A 20,679-nucleotide genomic window follows, 5' to 3' on the forward strand; every position below is an offset into this window, starting at 1 on the left:
GAGGCCTGAGTCTAGTACATACAAACAAAAGAAAAGAACAATCCCTGTTCAGACAAGTTTTAGTACCATCTGAACAGGTACCGTTGAATACTGAAACAATATCTGTTCACACAACACAGTTGAAAATGGGTATCTAATGGCCATTCATGTAGACTGGGCAAGCATGTGCCATTGTAAACATAAAACAGATTGCAGGGGTCGACAATATAAATGGCCCGGTGGCCCGGACGTACTTTTAAAACCGTCAGGGCCACCAGAACGCTCCAAGCACTGGCCCGGTGGGGCCAGCATGGATTAAAGTTCTCCATCGCTATGACGGATTTCCATCATTCAATGTTTATGTGACAGATTGTCACACTCTACAGCCAATGATATCGTTAACAGTGTGTGTGCGCCTGACCAATGACAGGCGCTAAAGTTGAGCTGTTTAGCTAGCAAGGACTTGTCGCGCTGCTACGTTATGAATTGAGTTTAGTCAGCACGTGAGAACTCGTCTGACACGGAGAGTCTCCTGTTGTGTGCTACATGTGTGAAATAACAACTATAGTCTGGACTTTGTCTGCAGTGTATCTGTGTAAACGGCTTCATTCAGCGTCTCTCCCTCCCCACTGGCACCGTGAGTTACCATGGTTACAGGAACGCCCTGAAACTTTATAACGATGATCAATAAGAAGCTTTTGGTTAGTTTGACTGTACAGAGTCATGAATGTTGCCTGATTGTAGCTCAACGCTGAAATCTTGTATTATAACATATATAACAAAGCCTCAGAGCTTCTTTGATTATTAACAGCATGTTAGTGATGACAGAAAGGTGATAACTCGCCATCAGACTGACAAGGCTGCAAAAGTTGCTGTTTGTATGATGTATTTTTCTGTTAAACGATAAGAGGCTCACTTTAAACAATATTATTAATAATAATAATTAATGATAATGATAATGAGAAGAAGAAGTAGAAAAATAGCGTACTGAAAAGTTCTGTAGATGGTTGATTATTTGAAAGAGTAAAACTTGAGAGAAGCTTGGCAAAAAAAGCAGTAGAACAGCTGTTCAGATCATCCTCCTGTAAAACACTGGTGGTCAAATATTTAAACTTGATGTCTGCATTAGAGAACATGGTGTGGGGAGAGGCTGTAAATCTTATCTTATTTTTTAGAATGTCTCATAAAACGCCCTGTAACATGGAGGGGGGCGCAAAAATCAACCAACTGCAGAGGAGATGGAGGAAGAACTGATTGTGCTTGAGTAATGCAGCACTGTTTGCACTTTTGATTTATGTATTTTCAATTCTTGACCTCAGTACTGCAGTATTAAAATAAATGTTATTAAATCAGATTGATTGATTGATTGATTGATTCTTTTAATGACCACACAGCCAGGCTGGTGGAATTTGCTTCCAGTACAGCTCATTGGTACAGGTTCCAGACATATAACATATATAGACAAACATACAATTTCAATTCATGTAGGGCCATGCTTGTTCCTCAGCGTACAGAGTTCAAGATATTTACTGTTCTTTTTCGTTATTATGGGGATCGATTCCTGGGCCAGTGGTTACAATGGTGGGGCCAGCGATCTTTAAAAGCCACTGGCCCAAATTTCCCTTATTGTCTACCCCTGGATTGTATACTATACGGTTGGTTGCCTAGCTACAGAAAACACCATTAACGGGGCAGGGAAATATGGCTGCTCCTGGATAATGCTATGCTGTCAGCCAAACATTTTTAGCAGTTCAGATATTTTCCGTCATTGTATTATTAATTTAAATATAAAGTTAAACAATATAACATCCATTCCATCAAAGAACAAACTCGAATTCTCAGATATCATGACACATACTCCACATTCTTATTTGTCAACGATGCTACGTACACTGATAAACGTGTGTCTGCATCATCATTCAAAAAAGGTTTCTGCCCATCCAAACGTAAACGCTGAAAATGTTTCTGAATATCTCCACCTTGAAGGGAGTTTTCGAAAAAGGTCAGTCTTCGTGCCCTAAAACGCTGTTTACGTGTGTGCGAAAGGCCAAAAAGGAAAGCTTTGTTTTAAGAAATCACCATATACGTGTGGACAGGGCCTGTGGCACATGGGAATTCTTATTAAAGTAAAACGAAGCACAAGGACTATAACGTAACATGAGATTAGGAGCCAGAGAAGCAACTACCACAGTTGAGACAATGATCCAGCTATGAGCAGAAGTGAAGCCAGGGTTAATATACTGGAGAAAGTGATGAGCTGATGAGATGCAGGTGAGCAGACTGGGGCAGATGGTAAGTTGATTGTGGGCAGGTGAACAGAGCTGGGAGTGGGGAAGGGAGACCTATTCCACAGCACAGTCACAGAGAACACAAGTGCTAGGATTGTAACAGGAAAACCAGTATATTTTCTTAAGTCATGCATTACTCTATTTCCTTCCTTCCTTCCTTAGAAGCAATAGTTGATACACTAATTAGCATACATAAAAAAAAAGACTTTTGATGCAAGATAGTGGATTTTTAAAAAGTGCCTGCCCTTTTGCAAACAGTTTCTCGTGACTTCTTTTCAGATGGATTTATGTAACAAACCCTATGTTTCATCAGGTTAGACACACAACGAAATGAGAAAATAACCAGTCCACCACTCTTGAAACTGTCTGTGCTCCAGGTAAATCTTATCTTCTGTGCTGTTGGTCAAAGCATTAACTTTAGGTTGACAAGTTGCAGTCAGGCTTAGCTTGCTAAAATATTACTGTAAATGTGAACAGACATTTTAATGCTACAATTTTGTAGCCTTGCCAAAGAATTATGAGTTTCTACACATTCCTGCTCTCTCATACTCTAGTAATCTAGTAATAGCCATACTGTATTGGTGTATGGAGTGAAACCCGATATTGACACCAATGCTAATGTTTAAGTGTATGCCAACCTATAACTGTTGTAAATGGTAATCAGGCTTTTGCCTTTGTTACATAGTGTTTGACCTTTTGTAGTCTAACAGGGTGGGAATTATCCTTATTCTGGAACAAAACAAAGTAGTTTTTAACTTCACACTAATTATAGCACAATGAATGAGGGAATCATTCTGTGAAGAATCATGAAGTGACTGTCATGAATGTAACATAGTAAGCAGTTTTGGGGGTAAGGCATTATTTTTGTAACATGTTACAGTATTATAGTTCTTTTAGTAGTAATGGAGTAATATAACGTGTCACTAATAGTTTTTCAGTAAAATATTACTACAGTAATGTCAAGTAACACGTTACAATCCTTGTTACCAACCGAAGTGAAGCGTTTATTGTTGTTTTTAAAGAACCCATCTACACCATGACCATGTTAAGTTTGGCTCTGTCTGTTTAATATAGTTGAGCCTACAGTCCCCTCCAAAACTAATGGAACAGCGTGGCCAATTCCTTTATTTTTGCTGTACACTGAAAACATGTGGATTTTACGCCAAAAGCTGAATATGAGACAAGGGATCAGTATGTCAGCATCCATTTCCAGGTATTTACATCTAGATCTGTTAAAAAACTTAGAAGATAGCACCTGTTTGAACTAGGGATGCACCGATACCATTTTTTTCAAACCAAGTATGAGTACGGGTATTTTCATTTGTGTACTTGCCGATACCGAGTACCGATACCGACATTTCTATCACAAAAATAACTACTAGGTTACAGATGCGCTGAATTGGCAGACAGGATTTATTTTCTTCTCTGCTTGTTACAACAAATGATAATAAATTAAATAAAAATAAATATAAATAATCATAATTTCCTGTTTCAACAAAAAGCCTCCACATTGGCACTGTCTTCACATTTGATAAAATGAAACTTAAGAAGCAAAATTTGGTGTCCCTACGTGTTTGTCTGTGCGTCAGAATGGGAAAAGCCATAAAGTGGTCATCGAAATTGACCACACCGCCACACCCTAAAGTCCCGAAAACAGCGTCAGAAAAATATAAATTGCCACACTCCATTCAAGATGGCCAACTTCCTGTTGCGGCAAAAATTCCGACAAATAATTCCAATCTAAATCCTTCAGACCCATGAGTCCTGTAAATTTCATGATGGTCCGAGAAGGTTTTTGGTCACATGACTCAATGTTAGGTGGCGCTATGGAGTCCCCTGGCCACACCCATCCCCAATCATTTTGAATTCTGATGTGGGCGTGCACATGTGATATATGTTTCAATTTTGGTGACGTTTGGGGTATGTTCAGGCAGCCAAATATGTGCTCATTTGGAGGACAACGAAGTATAATAATAAAGAATCCTTACAGATACAATAGGGCCTTTGCACTATCAGTGCTCGGGCCCTTATAATCCTTACAGGTACAATAGGGCCTTTGCAGGTTTCCTGCTCGGGCCCTAACTAGTCACACACAGTCACACACAGTCACACAGAGACACACACACACACACACACACACTCACCTGGGATCGAGTAGCGTTGCGATGCTGTAGAGTGGGTTTTCCTCCACATCATAAAATCGCTTCCTGATCGCTTCCCTGCAGCTAAGGTTTCCTTCATGGTTTAGATCCCATGGTCCTCATCAGTCTTCTTTGTTAGAAATCTGTGCAGCATATTGACTGTTGGAATGATGTCTGCGGCCATTGCATTGAAGAGCTAACTTTTCGTGTTAACTCTTCAAATGGACCCAGAACAGTTAGCGTCTTCTCCAGCAGTGTCCACTGATGAGCTGTGAGAGTATCAGGGAGTCCATATTCAGACATGAATATTCCCAGGGCCCGTTTCTGCTCAACCAAGGACTGTATCATGTAAAACGTGAGTTAATATTGGCTGTCTTGCAGAAGTGTTAGCGAACTCCTTATACTGAGCTTTATGATGCTTCTTCAGATGTTTTATCAACTTACTGGTATTAAAAGACATATTCTCCATAACTCCCCTCGACACCTTAGTAGCACATAGCTTGCAGTCTGCCTTGCTTCTGTCATTGTCCCTTATCTTCAAATAGGTCCACACTGCTGACATGACGCTTGCTTTCCTATGTCGCCAGTTCAACTTTTTCCTAACCACGCTGATTCCAGTTTGCTCGACATCACCCCCTAGACACTAAAATCCGAAATGACAAGCTGCCCTCTGATCGCGGTCTTCAGTTTCATGCAATGTTAGGCCTAATGCAATAAAGTGGTACCGGTGCGTGGTATCGGTGAATTTTTGCGAGTACAAGTACAGTACTCGCAAACAGTGCACAGTTTTTTTTGTTATATCCTGTCTGGGTCTGGTATCCTTCTGATTGTGTAATATATTGTGTTGTGTGTGTTGTCTCTTCTATTTGTATTTTATTTATTTGCTGTCTCTTCTATTTTTATCTTTTCTATTTATTTATTAGGGACTACGGATGCAAATTAGCAGCTTTGCTATAATCCGGCATGTTTACAGAGATGTTTAATATCGATGTTCATTAATGTGCACTGTCCCTATTCAAAAATAAAGCATTATTATTATTATTATTGTTATTAAACCCAAATGTTTTCAGTGTACAGCCAAATTAAATGAATTGGCCTCGCTGTTCCAATAGTTTTGGAGGGAACTGTATAAGATCTTTGTTCAGTCTCTGTGTGACTGAAATGAGCCGTATTTCGTAACCTAATGACGAAGCCTAACCCTCCGAGTGCGCTTTAATTTACATTCTTGAATCACATATGTCTATGCATTCCTTGTTCTATGGACTAAAATGAAAATGCATAGAATTGTCATTATAGGCTACATTATAGAAGGTATAGGTCTATTCTGTTTCATATGACTAAAGCAGCATTTACACCAAATTCGACGGTGCGGCGAAAACTTAGGTTTTTCCCATGCATTTTAATGAGGGTAGTCCATTTTGGCTGCAGTGGTGCATATTACTTTAAAATGAAGGTAACTAATAATATGGAATATATTGCATTATGAAAGCCTTTGCACTGTACGTAATACTGATTGTTATTCGTTCATTGCTTGTTATTTTTTGTACTGAATTAAAAGTAGGATTGAAAGAATTCAAGTTTTAGAAAAACAGGTGGCATTCATGGTACCCAGCTTCCTGTTTAGAAACTCTAAGAAATGTCTTATATGGAGGTAAACAAACTGAGCTAGCACTATAAAACCGAATGGCTGAGCCAAACCTCGCTAATGCAGCACTTGACATATTACTTACTACAAGAGCAATCACTTTGTTTCTCTAATTGTGATTTGATTTTTTTATGGCCTTTGTGGGAAATAAAAACTTGAGGTTGTAAAGGTGATTTTGGGAGTGGGCTGCTGGGGCTGCAGAAAGACAGGCTGGAGTGAGCCTAGATGGAGTCTAGCCACAGGTGGTCTGCAATTCTGCACCATAATTGCCTGGCAAAGTGTATTATGGGTCTTCAGACCACTCATCCACTCCGTAGGGGTGGACAAGAGAAAAGGGTGAGCGAGGCGGAAAAATAGGATGGATAACACGATGTCCCGTCGCGAGACAATTCTGCCAGACACTTACAATACGTTGAGGGAGTATTATTATTGTGTGCGTTCAAAGAACACTTTCTGTGAAGGCTATTAAGCCACACTAATCAAAATGATGGAAGCAAATGGGGTGACAATCTCCAATTCTATTGAAATGTCAAAGCCAGGTGCAACAGACATTTTCTGCTGTTTGAATGGAGTAGATGTTGTCAGTCTGCATCTCTGCAACAGGAATGGACTTTTTTTTTTTTTTTTCAACTTCTCTTCCATTTACAGCCTAAGACTTGCTAGAGTTCAGGGTCAGCAGTCTGGCAGAGCCTCTTGGGTTTTTGAGCGGCCTTAGTTCCCATGACTGTAAAAACACTCTCCTGCCAGCTACAATGATCAAACCAAAAGGATTTTTAGCCACCTGACCAATATCCTTTGATGCCAACCTGTTCTGGCCTGTTTCATTCACATTTCTACAAAGAATATTTGTAATTTGGTGCCCAAAGTCTGGCGCTGAGCTCAGTAACTACAAAAACTTTACATTCTGTTGTAGGAAATAATGATGGAAATAATTACTTTTGAATCAAACAGCTATACTGGTTGGAGTTGAGTCTCAGATGTTGATCAGGGTTTTGGATTGATCAATTAATAGACCAAAGAAGGAATCTGAAGTTGCCCCCTGGTCTATTGGATATTATAACAAGGCATTTTTCTAATTATTTACTGACATTACATAGGCCAAATTATTCATCAAAACATCGATAATCGAATATTGGCAGATTCTAGTTAGTTGCAGCCCTACTTTTGGTTCACAATTGTCAGTGTACACTAACAGCAGGTAGGAACCTGAACTAAGCTCACGCCATTATCCAAAATAATACTGAACTAAACTAAAAGTATACAACATACCGTACCAAGTTTTTCACCTTTTTTGCTTTCTCATCTCATGGTGTTTTTTTAAGACCATTTCCAGAAGAAAAATGTTTTAATATTTTTGTGCCATATGTAGCCTTGTGTTAGTGAGCATGTAGATAAATAAATGAATGATTGAACATTCACAAAACAGGTGCAGTGTGGAACTGTGACATGAATATCTTTCTCTGTCTTTGTCTACAGATGCGATGGCTAATCCTTCTCCAGCAAAGAGCATGGGTGACCCTGGAATCACCCCTCTGTCTCCTTCACACACTCAGGTGACTCCATTCTCTAATGGACATGGACTCCTTATGTGCCTATTGTCACTGTTTACCTGCTAGGCTGTCCTTGTGTTTGTTCTCGTCAGAATTAGTTTTTCATAATCTTCCTTTCATATCATTCTGTTAATCTTGACTGGTTGATTGGAGAATCATATAATATTTTATCAATACAACAGAAGCAATTTCTTCCCTTCCATACGAGTTCAAACAAACCGTGTTTGGTCCATCTGCTCTTAACCCTTTTCACTGGCTAGTCATTGTTTCCCATTTCATGTATCTTACACACATATCATGTTAGAGGACAATAGTGGGCGGACCGAGTAGGATCTCTCTATCCAGCTCTGTATTTGACAAAATTATTTGGAACATGATTTTTAAAATAAATAGTTCATCATCATACTGTACCAGTGAATGATGATAGATAATGATAATCTTTTCACTTCCTGGTGCCAGGTATGCAGGAATTAGTAGTAACTGTTCAGTGCTGCTATGTGTGGACACGTCTGTGTTAAGTAGTGATGCTAGTTTATAAAATGACCACTACTCTTACTGATATGTGGATCCATTGTTGTTCTTCTCAAGCTTAAATTGCTTGTGTGTATGTATGTAACTCTCCTGTTGAAGACGATCAGCCAGTCTCATCATATACAGTACCATAACATGTCCTAACCCTGTCAAACTGTATATTCTCTTTCTACAGCAGAATGATGCAGACCAGGTACCGTCCGGGCCATCCTTTGATGTAGTCGTTGCCATTGACTTTGGCACAACGTCCAGTGGTTATGCTTATGCCTTCACTAAGGAGCCAGAGTGCATTCACACCATGAGGTGGGCCAGCACTGCAATGCAGACGCTCACTGACAAGAAGTGTGGGGGTAGCCTGGTCTTGCATCAGCATAATGTTATTTTGCTGATAGAGACCCATTTTCGTAGTAAAAACAAGGAGTACAAACCTTACATATGCAGGATAAAATGATCGTGGAGCCATTCTAATGATTCAAAAATACATACAAACAAAAGAAGAAAACATAACTGAACTGATTTTGTTACAGCCCTCCTTTTTTTAAATGAATTGGTTAAATCAAAATCCTAATCAGCTTCTCAGAGTGAGCGATGGGGTCTGACATGAACACATAGTTTTGTTTTTACACTTAGAGATATCTGTATCTGTAATTCCTCTGCCTATTTCATATTTTTTGTATGAGAGCTGCTTTCTGTATTGTTTAGCTGTGACATCAATATGCTGTAAACAGATCTGCAGGTAAATCCCAAGTCTTAAGTGAGTTTACTCTACTGCCCTCTGCAGAGTGTATCAGTACAGCCATTTAGAAAAAGCGACACAACATTTTGACTTTCCTTTCTGCAGATGTTTAAGTGCTAAGTGTTTTTGATTGTATTATACAGCAAAATGTTTTGTTTGTTTTTGGTTTGAGGGATGCTATGCTCTGGATTTTGTTTATAGTGACAAGTCTTTGACTCTTTATTATTTATTTAATAAGGGCAAATTTTTATGTTGTTATTTATTCAGAATATGCTTAAGTCCACAAACATTATTTTTGTATGAGATTGGGGTTTTTTGTCTGAAGAAAGAACCAACAGGAAAAGAAAAGTGTGCCTGTAGCAACATACATGTAGTGAATTAATACAGCTTCAGCATATTCTGGATCACTGACATAAAAAAATAATAGACTTCTAACCAACATCCCCCTGTTATGTGCAATGAGCAATATAATTCTTCAGACAAAAAAAACACTTAAAGGATAACTACCGTTTTTTACAACCTGGACCTTATTTCTGGCAAAATATATGGTCATTTACTCACCCAGATAACTTTGGTGTCATTCGGCGTTGTTCGGACGAAATTAGATCCAGTGTAGCGGCGATATATCCATATAATGGGAGAGACGGGGCAGCGACACACAGCCTCTATATAACGCATTATCTGCCACGAAACTAGTTCATTTCATCAATATTTTGTTATGAAATGCTAGCGCTATTAGCCTCTGAGTCCGGGCTCGTCTATTGTCAACATCCGGGGTCTGTAGGCTGATCTACTACCTCTGACCTGGAAGATGTCGTCTCTGAGCTGCGCGCGCACCCGCGACAGCGCGGCTTGTTTACCTGTAGCTGCTACTGCTAGTTTGACCCCGGATGTTGATAACGGACGAGCCCGGACTCAGAGGGGAATAGCGCTAGCATTTCATAACAAAATATTGATGAAATGAACTAGTTTCGTGGCAGATAATGCGTTATATAGAGGCTGTGTGTCGCTGCCCCGTCTCTCCCATTATATGGATATATCGCCGCTACACTGGATCTAATTTCGTCCGAACGACGCCGAATGACACCAAAGTTATCTGGGTGAGTAAATGACCATATATTTTGCCAGAAATAAGGTCCAGGTTGTAAAAAACGGTAGTTATCCTTTAATTATCTGCAGAAAGGAAAGTCAAAATGTTGTGTCACGTTTTCCATTCCGATAATTACAGAATCACATGCAACCGCAGTTATACATATGGAGTAAGTGAATATTTAAGCTCTCTATGCTGTTTTTGCCTACTGCTGATAAATGACTTCTCCTGGAGTCACAGTTCTGATCAGAACCGCTGTAAATCACTACCATCCCGTATCCCCTGTTGTCAAATTGAGCCCTGTCAGTCTTGGAGGCTGTGTTCAGTCTCAGTCTGGTGTGTAGGCACGTTCACTAGGCTGCTAAACTTGATTGAGCGAAGCCCCCCTTCCCCACTGGTGACTCCCCTGGGATCTGAGCACTCGGTCCAGACAAAATCTAGGGCCACTGGCTCTACAACTAACTGAGCCATGTTCTAATTAGCTAACAATAGCTAGGTACAACCAAGGGCCTACAACCAAGGATAGCTAGCAAAGTGTAGAAGTTGATGGTTACACTGGCGATATGCTGCCCTCTATGTTTTTGGAACTGTCTTTTAAATTCTGGCCATATTTTTCATATTACACCTTTAACTTGGATTTCAGGATGAGGCTTTTTTTTGTATTTGTATCAGTAAAAGTGTCTTAACAGGAAGATCAGGATGGGGCTTGTATTTCATAAAAGCCCAAACCTGTTAGCTTGATGCTAAATTGAATTACCATTAATGTGCTAACAGGAATGGGCATTCAATCAAATTATCCATTTTACTTAACATGCTCCAAATACACATGCTCTAAAACAGAATTTCATACCACACTGCATAGCTACAGCAGCCTCCAAGGGTCAAAACTCAAAATTGCCAAAGTTTGCTGTGAGGGTTTTGCTGCTACTCTGACGAACTGACGTTCTGGAGTCATATTGCTGATTAATTAACTCCTCATTGGTTCTCGTACTGTTATGTCATTAGTACCATTACACTGTAGTTGCCACAAGGTTCCTACGCAAGTATGGAAAGTATGGAAAAGTATGGAATTTGATTTTATAAATTTCCAGGTCTGGAAAAGTATGGAAAATTGAAACTATTGTATGGAAAAATATTCATGTTTCCAAGACTTTTATCATTGTTCTGTTTTCTAAAATATAGAATTATGAATATAAAAAAAAGAGAAATGGATCGATCTGTTTTTTTAAGGCGCTTGGCAGCGCAGCTAAAATGTTTGTGTGAGAGCACACAGAAGGTTACGCGTCCCAGAAAACATTTTGGTAGATTGAAAAGTTGAATGCTGCTCAGTAGGTGGCGGTAATGCTCTCTGAAATGGGTAGCACACTGCCATAAACCTCAGAAGAAGAAGAAGAAGAAGAAGAAGAATGCACCTGTAAACTGGATGCCAGCCGCCAAGCAAAACCAACAGAAGAAGAAGAAGAAGAAGTCCACACTGTTCGTGAGCTATCCAAATGCCTTGTATGATCGTCGACAGAACTCATAATGGGAAGATGTAAATTTTCTGACGAGTGGCTCAGAAATCCGAAATATAAAGACTGGTTGGCCAAGGACACTGGCCAGATAAAAAAAGCTAAATGCAGAATTTGTATGAAGTCGTTTGACATCTCTAACATGGGGGAGGCGGCGGTTGCAAGTCACATGCAGGGGAAAAAACACTGCCGTCTTTTCGCCGCATCCTCTGCACCGAGAGTCCCAACGTTTTTGACTCAACCCAGCGAACTTGCCCACACACCGAATGATGAACGGTGAGAACATTATTGAACATTATGAATTCCGTCTATTTGTTTTAGTTAGGTAACTTACAGCGTTAATTTCAAATGTTTACATACTGAAATGAATTATGTTTAAGGTAGGCTACCGGTCATGTTTATTGTATGTTTACTTTATTTGCACAATCAATCAATAGAAGTATTTAATCTTATGATGTAAGCTGGCTACAGTGCACTGACATGCCGTCTATCATAGCGGACTATTTAATGTGTGTGTATTCACCCAGACCATGGTATAACACGTGTTATTATCTTTAAAGGCAATTCAGTCATTCTGGTGTTTAAATGTTCATTATTGCTGGATGTGAAGCTGATATGTATAGTAATTATTATTTTGCAATGAGCCCAAATTGTTTATCTTTTTCAGTGACACAGCTCCAGCTACATCCAGTGATACAGCTGCAGCTACATCCAATAGCTTGATGAGGACCTTTGTGAGTGGGCCAGAGGTTCTGTCTGCGGAAGTGTACTGGGCACTTGATGTCATTGAGAAGCATGGATCCTTCAACAGCTGTGCTGGAAAGAGTCAACTTTTCAGCCTTATGTTTCCAGACAGTAATATTGCCTCAAAGTTCACCTGCGGGGATGACAAGGCAGCTTACCTGACAACATTTGGTATTGCACCACATTTCTCATCACTTCTCTTGTCAAAAGTGAAATCTGCTAGTGACTATGTCCTACTGTTTGATGAAAGTTTGAACCGCCCCCTCCAGTCAAAACAACTAGATGTGCACATACGCTTTTGGGATGGAGAATGTGTAAACACAAGGTTTTTACGACTCTCATTTTCTTGGACATGCATGTGCTGATGACCTCTACAGTCCACTACGCACAAAATGCAACACTGTTGGCATTCATGGCATATTGCAGCTAGCAATGGATGGACCAAATGTAAACTGGAAGCTGTTTGACGCACTGTCCAGGGACTTGGAAGAGGAGATTGGCTCCAAACTCCTCAACATAGGGAGCTGTGGTCTACATGTAATTCACAATGCATTTAAAGCTGGCAGCAACACAACTACCTGGGACATTGAGCACACTCTAAATAGTCTTTTTAAGGACTCCCCAGCCAGACGTGATGATTATGCAAAAGTAACAGGTTCAACTGTTTTTCCTCTCAGGTACTGTCAACATAGATGGCTAGAGAATGTCACAGTCATAGAAAGAGCCATTACAATATGGCCACAGGTCCAGACATATGTGGCTAATGTTATGGCCTCTAAAGTGCCACATCCAAAAAACAGGTCTTTTGACTGTATTGAAAAGAACGCTCTGACCCCATGTTTTTGGTAAAGGCCAACACCTTCCTCTCCATTGCATAAGAGTGCACACCTTTTCTAATCAAATATCAAACTGATCAGCCCATGCTACCTTTCCTGGCAGATGATCTTTTCATTATACCGAAGCACCTTCTCCAGAGATTTGTCACTGAAGAAACACTTAAGAGGGTGAAGACACCACTGAGGCTCTTCTCAGAAGACTTCAAGGAGCAAGCAAATCACAAAGATGCCTCCCTTATCAATATAGGATTTGTTGCAGACAAACTACTTTCAGAGTTGAAACTGAAGAAGAAGGTTTCTGAGCGAGATGCTCTCATGCTTAGGATGGAAACCAAAGAGTTCCTTGTCACAGCTGTGACAAAGCTGCTGGATAAATGCCCCCTTAAGTACACTCTGGTGAGAAACCTAGCATGGCTGGATCCACAGAAGATCAAAGAGAAACCAGACACTTGTGAGAAACAACTGAAACTCTGCTTGCAGATCATCTCCAGTGCTGGACGAGTTAGAGAGAACAAGTGTGACAGAATCCTCAACCAGTTCAAGGACTTCGCTGTGATGTGCAAAACAAGTGAGGATGCCTCACAGTGGCCGACAGGTGCCCACTCCAGACTGGACACCTTCTTCTATGCACAGATGGCCAAACAGCATCAATTCAGAGATCTGTGGGAAATTGTCCAAAAGATTCTTCTGTTGTCCTATGGCCAGGCTCCTGTAGAATGAGGGTTCTCTATTAATAAGAACATTGTTGTCGAAAACATGAAGGAGAGAACCTTGATTGCCCAGCGGGTAATTGTAGACCACTTGCACCATGTGGGTGGGGTAGCTAAGGTACAGATGACCAAAGAACTACTTCAGTCTGCACGCTTTTCACGACAGAGATACCATTTGTACCTTGAGGAGGAGAAGAAGAAGAAGGAGCAATCACGGCAAACACAGAAACGGAGGGCCGTGCAGGATGAAGTTGACCAACTCAAGAAGAAGAGAATAAAGCTTCAGACACACATAAATGCACTCCTGGCATCAGCAGATGAACTCGCAGTTGAAGCAGAAGTCACTGACAAGATATATGTCCTCACTAAATCAAATGCCCTCCGGAAAGCTGCCATAGACAAAAAACAACAGCTAATGCAGTATGATAAAGAATTAGAAAAGAAAACCTCAGAAATTAATGCACTTTGAGGCCATGCAGTCTGTCTGTCTTTGTGTGTGTGTCTGTATCTGTAAATGTGTCTGTTTTTGTGTGTGTCTGTCATGTGTCTGTGTGTCTCTGTCATGTGTCTGAGTCTGTCTTTGTGTGTGTGTCTGTAAATGTGTCTGTGTCTTTGTGTGTGTGTCTGTATCTCTAAATGTGTCTGTTTTTGTGTGTCTGTCATGTGTCTGTGTGTCTCTGTCATGTGTCTGTGTCTGTCTTTGTGTGTGTGTGTGTGTGTCTGTCATGTGTCTGTGTCTTTGTGTGTATGTCTGTATCTGTAAATGTGTCTCTGTCTGTCATGTGTCTGTCTGTCAATCGGACAGTTCCAGTCAGTTCCTTTTCACAGTCCCTCAGTGGTTCTTTGTTGTGGGTTTTGATGTAAAAACAAGTCATTTTAAATATGTTATACCTGCTGTTTACATTTTATTACATTTTTGCATGCAGGTCTCAAAAGCCATTCTTTTAATGTATTATTTATTTTACTTTAAAGTCATTTGTTGAACAGTATTTACAAGTATGTTTTATGTTGAAGCATTTGATGCCAGTGAGGCAAAGCCTTTCCTAGTTCTTCATTTTAATTTATAATGTTTAATTTATCATTTGTTAATTTATTTTAGTATTAATTGACTTAATTTATAGTTACTTGTTAAACACTATTAAAATATTTATTTGATGTTTAAGAATGCCAGTGAGGCCAAGTCTTTTTTTTGTAACTTCCCTTGTGTTACTCCAGGGGTTTGAGAGATGTAGACAGTACAGTAGTTCAACTGTTAACGTACAACTTAAAATAAAAAAAGCTGTGCACTGAATTCATCTGGGTTTGGTCTTTATTTATTTGTATGAGCTACATTACCTAGCTATAATCTTCTGGAAATTATTTGGTGACTTTATGGCATACATATTCAGAATAATAAAAACAAACGATTAAATTCCATAATTTATTTACATGATGCACATCTATTTACTCAAATGTCAAAAAATTATTTGCATTTTTTACCGAGAAGTCTGGAAATTAGGGTCTGGAAAAAGTATGGAATTTTGAAATTTCAAATGTGTAGGAACCCCACAGTGGCTTCTCTATTGCCAGAGTTACGTAGTTTTACTTTTAAGGTATAATAACTTAGTTTGATGTTGCCACATAGCACCATATTTCTTATATATTCTTCCTGGAAAAATAGATCTGGAGAACAGCTGATGCATTTTAAATGTGTATATATAGAGAGATAAATCAAAGAACAGTATATTTTGTTTTAGCAGTTACCCACTAAGCACAGACATGTCCAAAAGAGCTCAATCAAACGTCTTTGTTGAATGTTCAAAAGACGTCCACTGAAGAGCCGGAATGAAAGCTATTGCAATGTCATTGTTAGATGTCTTTTCAGTGTTCACTTTTGACATCCTAGTGACATCCTTACAAGGGTTAAAAATGAAAGTTTTTATGACGTCATATTCGGACTTCTTTTCAACGTCAATTGCTGACATCCAAAGGACAGCTACTTATAGGTCAAAATATTTATGTTTTTATGTTATCTCACATTCCATCTAGCATCTCTCCTTTTGTCTACTTTTCTTTTTTTAATCAGTCAGATATTATGGTGTTTCAAGCGAGATTCGAACTGCTGGCTGTAACAAATTCTGCTTATTAGGCGGGTGCTTTACTGAAGTAAATGTTTCTATAAATGGTAATGACTGAATTTCTCAGTGTCCTCAGTGCTTACATGAGATCTGTTTTGTCTTCATTTACGATCAGCTTTATTGAATAAGGTGTTTTGGTCATCAAACCTTCGTTAGTTAGGCAATTGTTTCAAGGTTGGAAGACCAAAACATGGTATTCAATACAACTTATTCAAGTAAAGGCAGTGTGCTTGATTGTGAGTGATTGAGCCAAATAATCACTTTCTATTCTAGTAATGTTTTACACAGCATCCTAACTTTTTTATTTAGGATTGGGGTTGTATGAGCTACAATTCTTTTATTGAAACTGGACAAATATACCTTGGAAAATTTCCAGAAGTTTTCCCAATAGTCTGCCACTTTTGCAACCCTTGTGTAATTGTTAACAACTGAATAGCCTAACTTTGAAATTATAGCATAATATCAAATCTGCAGATGTCCAAAATGGGTCCTGGCTAGCCATCAAGATATATAGCTTTCTTGCACATCCACAAAAATATTTATTTCTTCACTGTGCATTAATGTGAACAATGTCCATTTCCAGTTCCAACAAAGATCAAACACTCAACTTACAGCATACTAACTAAGCGGTCAAAAAACCCTTTGCCCTTCCGGGTTCAAACACCTGACGTCAACAAAAACTTTCCCTACCATTATACCTGAGCCCATAGACTGGTATTACACTGACACCTAGTGTTCAAACAGTGAATAACACACATTAACCTTTCAGCACATATTTGGCTCCTACACACCAGCCCCTAATTGGAAATGGCCAAATTACAACAAAACAAGTCAAATTAAGTTAAATCACACAAAGTACAGACCAACATATTCTTACTCCATACACTAAACACAGTTTTGTCACTGGTCTTTCAATGATGCTGGATTTTGTCTGTAATCTCAAAGACTGCACAAGGCAGTGTCTGTCTGGAAATACCTCAAGAACCTTGCCAAGCGGCCAGGAACCCACGAGGAGCTGAAGGATCCATGATGACTACAATGTCTCCAGTGACAAAACTCCTCTTCTTCTGGTTCCATTTTTGTCTTTCTTGAAGTAAGGGTAAGTATCCCGTAGCCATCTCTATCAGAAAAGATCAGAGAGGTTTTGCACCTGCCTCCATCACCTTCTTGCATACTGATCATTAGGCCCGTACAATCCAGGAAGGCAAAGATGGTTTACCCTTCAGAAGAAGAAGATGGTTGGGCGTGTGTGGTTCCAAGTCATTGGAGTCATCTGAGAGTTTGGTAATTGGTTGGTGATTCAAAATGGCCTCTACCTCACAAAACAAAGCCCATCTCCGTCTAAACTTTGCTGACGTGGAACTGAGCTGAGAACTCTTCTCACCAAGCAGATCATCCGTTCCCACACACCACCATGGTGTGAACCTACTGGTGGGTTAAAACTCCAAAGGATTTAAGCCTGCAACAGAACTCATTGAATCCTGTCCTGATTTAAATTACCAAGAGCCTCCTTCAGTTCTCTTTCCGGCCCAGTGAAGTTGGTACTGTTGTCTGACCTTAGGTGCTCCACTTGTCCTCTTTTGCTGATAAAACGCTGCAAAATATTTATGCATGCATCCATTTCCAATGAAACTACTACTCCCAGATGGACGGCCCTGCTCACCATACAGGTAAATATAACTCCATATCGCTTGCGGGTTGATCTTCCTTTCCTCCTTTCGACTGGTCCGAATTAATCTACTCCCGTGTTGGTAAATGGTGATAGATCAGAATGGATCCTTGCCTTTGGAAGAGCTGCCATCTTTTGTTCAACTGCTCTTCCATTGTAACGTCTATAAAAGCTGCACTCTGCAATGATCTTGAACAGAATGAACAGCTGAATGGGCGTTGATGATCCAAAACCTCCTTTGTCAGAGTCGACAGACTCTCAAAAGTCCATCCTCCAAAACTGGATCCAGCCTGTATATGGGACTTTGTCAACTCACAGTAGCCCCCTTTGATGACAGAGCAGAAATCTCCTCACTGAATTTCTGTTGCTGGCAAAAACGTATGATAGCAAACTCTGCTTTCAATAGCTTGTCCAATGTCAAAATGCAGCTCCTAGGCATTGGTGTTTCCACTGGATTACCAACCACAGAAGACTCCAACTGTTTCCTCAGGTGACTTCGCCCCAACAACATGGCCTTTACCCTAAGGAGCCAGGCAACTGATGTCTTGAGCCTCCTCCAGTCAGAAAAGTAAGCGATGACCTGGTCAGTGGGACTAGACACATCACACACGGATGGCATTGGCTGTTGCCTTTTTTCTGACCTCTTTATCACTGGCGTCCACTGTGACCATCAACACAATCTTGGGGGACCTCGTCATCCTTCCAAAGAAATGCTGGACCCTCCAGTTCCTCCTGTTCTTCAAAAAATCAGAGACCTCCATTCCTCTTGACACATCATCAGCTGGATTGTCTTTAGTACTGACATGTCTCCACTGTAAGGGTTCAGATGTTTCACTGCTGATTGAGATTCTGTTGGTCGCAAAATGTGTGAAAGCGCCTGTCCTCATTGTTAAAGTACTTCAACACTGAATTGCTGTCAGTCCAAAATATTGAATCCTCCAACCAGACATTTAACTCTGCCTTTAGCATTGAATCCACTCTGACAGTGAGGACAGCTGCTGTCAACTCCAGTCGAGGAATGGTCACAGCCTTCAGTGGTGTCACTCTGGCCTAACCAAGCAGAAAGGTGACCTGAATGCGATTTTCCTTATTCAGCATCTAGATGTAGGTTACAGTTCCATATCCACCTCCACTTGCATCTGCAAAATGATGTAATTAGGCTTGTTTGACCAAGTCCACTGGCTTGATGCACCTGTCCACATTGAATGCAGCCAGCAGATCCAAGTCCTCCATCCACCTTTTCCATCTGTATAAGATGTCCTGTGGTAAGAAGTCATCCCATCCACAACCAGAGTTCTTGTTGCATCATTTTTGCAAGCAAGGCCACTGGCGCCAGGAAACCCAGAGGATCAGATACAGAGCTGTTGACTGGCAACATGCCATGTCTGGGGAGAGACTGATGTTTTATCTCCATCTTGAATCTGAAAGAGTTGGTCTCCAAGCACCACTGTAGATCCAGACCTCTTTCCACTGGAAGTTTGCCTCGATCCAGATCCATCTCCTTCAGGTCCTTTGCTCTTTGATCCTCTGTGATGGCTTGCACAACAGCACGACTATTGCTGATCCATTTTTTCAAGATGAAACCTCCCTTTCGATACAGAGCAATAAGATCGATTGAAGATTGCTTCTCCTTCAGTGGCTGAGCTCTTCAGACAGTCATCCACGTAGAAGTTCTGCTTGACAGTTTGAAGCACTTCAGCCGAAAACTCAGGCTAATTATCCTCTGTATGTCGCTCCACAGTCAAATACCACATGCAGAGTTCCTTTCCTCAGATAGTGGACGCCATGGTGAGGGATGTACCATACCATACTCACTGTCACAATGTAGTTCTTGCTGAGGTACCTGCTCTGCATAGCCCTTACTAATGAGCTTGTTCATATACCTGACATACTCCTTGTGAAAGTGATCATCATGACAGATCATTTTCTTCAACCCTGGGTCCTCTCCTTTTCTAAAGGGTAATTTAAAACAATACTTGCCCTCGTGAAGTAGAGCTGATGTTTCCACAATTTCGAGAGCTTGAAGTCTTCTCTTCACATTTGCCTTTTTTATCTCAGGTGTCACCGTGTCATCAGGAGTGACTAGCATTTTCTGCTGTGTGATGACCTCTGGAAGAAGATAGAAGTCGTTGTTGTCATGACTAAATACTTCCACACCAAATAATGAGTGGGCTGGACTCACTTTGGTTTGGCCCATTGTGTGGAGCAGGAAGCTAGTTCTTTTTCCTGTAACATTCAGCCTCTGCATTAGATGTTCCGAGCAAAATGTTCTGAATGTCCATCAGAAAAGCAAAAGTGGGCCTGGACTGACGGACATTTAAAAGACATGATCTGAATACCTCCCTGATGTCACATGTTTGCTGGGTTAAAGTCACATTTACTGAACAGACTTAACAACAATGAAATACTCAGAAACACTTCTGAAGGCAGAATTAAAACAATTATAAGCATATATCAAAACCAAGAAAACAAGAACAATTCTAGATAACTCTTACTCTTTACACAGTAAAAAACACAATTTTTCTGTCTTTCTGACAGAATTTTATGATTGATTTAACCCTCAACTGTTTACAAATTAACTGAATGTTATAAAATGCCTTAACTGAAATGCATTTTGCAGCCTGTAATAGAAGTTAAGCTGCATGTGCAGATAGAAAGTCCCAAATAGTGCTGATAAATTGGAGTTCGAACAAGAACATTTTCAAGTGCTTAAAGTCTATATTTGAAAAGAATAGAAAAGCAAAAATGCAGATTTATGGTACATGTATTGATAACTGACTTGTCTCCTCCCAGGCGTTGGGAAGGTGGGGATCCTGGTGTGTCCAATCAGAAGACTCCAACCACGATCCTGCTGACTCCAGACAGGAAGTTCCACAGTTTTGGCTATGCAGCGCGTGACTTCTACCATGACCTAGAACCTAGCGAGTCCAAACACTGGCTCTACCTGGAGAAATTCAAAATGAAACTCCACACCACTGCAGTAAGGATACAAGCATATTGTATGCACACAATGAATAAGCACAGTACAGTAGGTACTACTTTGTTGTGGCCGAGTTCACGCGTGATTCTCACGTGAATCACGCGAGAATCACACACCTTTTTAGTGGAGGATCAATTGTGTTTTCATGAGAA

The 20,679-nt window shown here is 40.2% G+C and overlaps 1 protein-coding gene across 3 annotated transcripts in view; it reads left to right on the forward strand.

The window, feature by feature from the left end:
- Positions 1–20,679, forward strand: part of hspa12a (heat shock protein 12A) — a 106,759-nt gene that overhangs the window by 26,584 nt on the left and 59,496 nt on the right. For 2 of the 3 annotated variants that reach the window (XM_084375604.1, XM_084375606.1), the window contains exons 2-4: positions 7,530–7,606; positions 8,310–8,437; positions 20,341–20,527. In XM_084375604.1, coding sequence (XP_084231730.1) covers positions 7,530–7,606; positions 8,310–8,437; positions 20,341–20,527 — 392 coding nt within the window. The remainder of the gene's footprint in view (positions 1–7,529; positions 7,607–8,309; positions 8,438–20,340; positions 20,528–20,679) is intronic. The other variant, XM_084375605.1, reaches the window with a different exon arrangement.

Source organism: Pagrus pagrus, assembly GCF_965226575.1.
Source record: "Pagrus pagrus genome assembly, chromosome: 15".
Lineage (NCBI taxonomy): Eukaryota > Metazoa > Chordata > Actinopteri > Spariformes > Sparidae > Pagrus > Pagrus pagrus.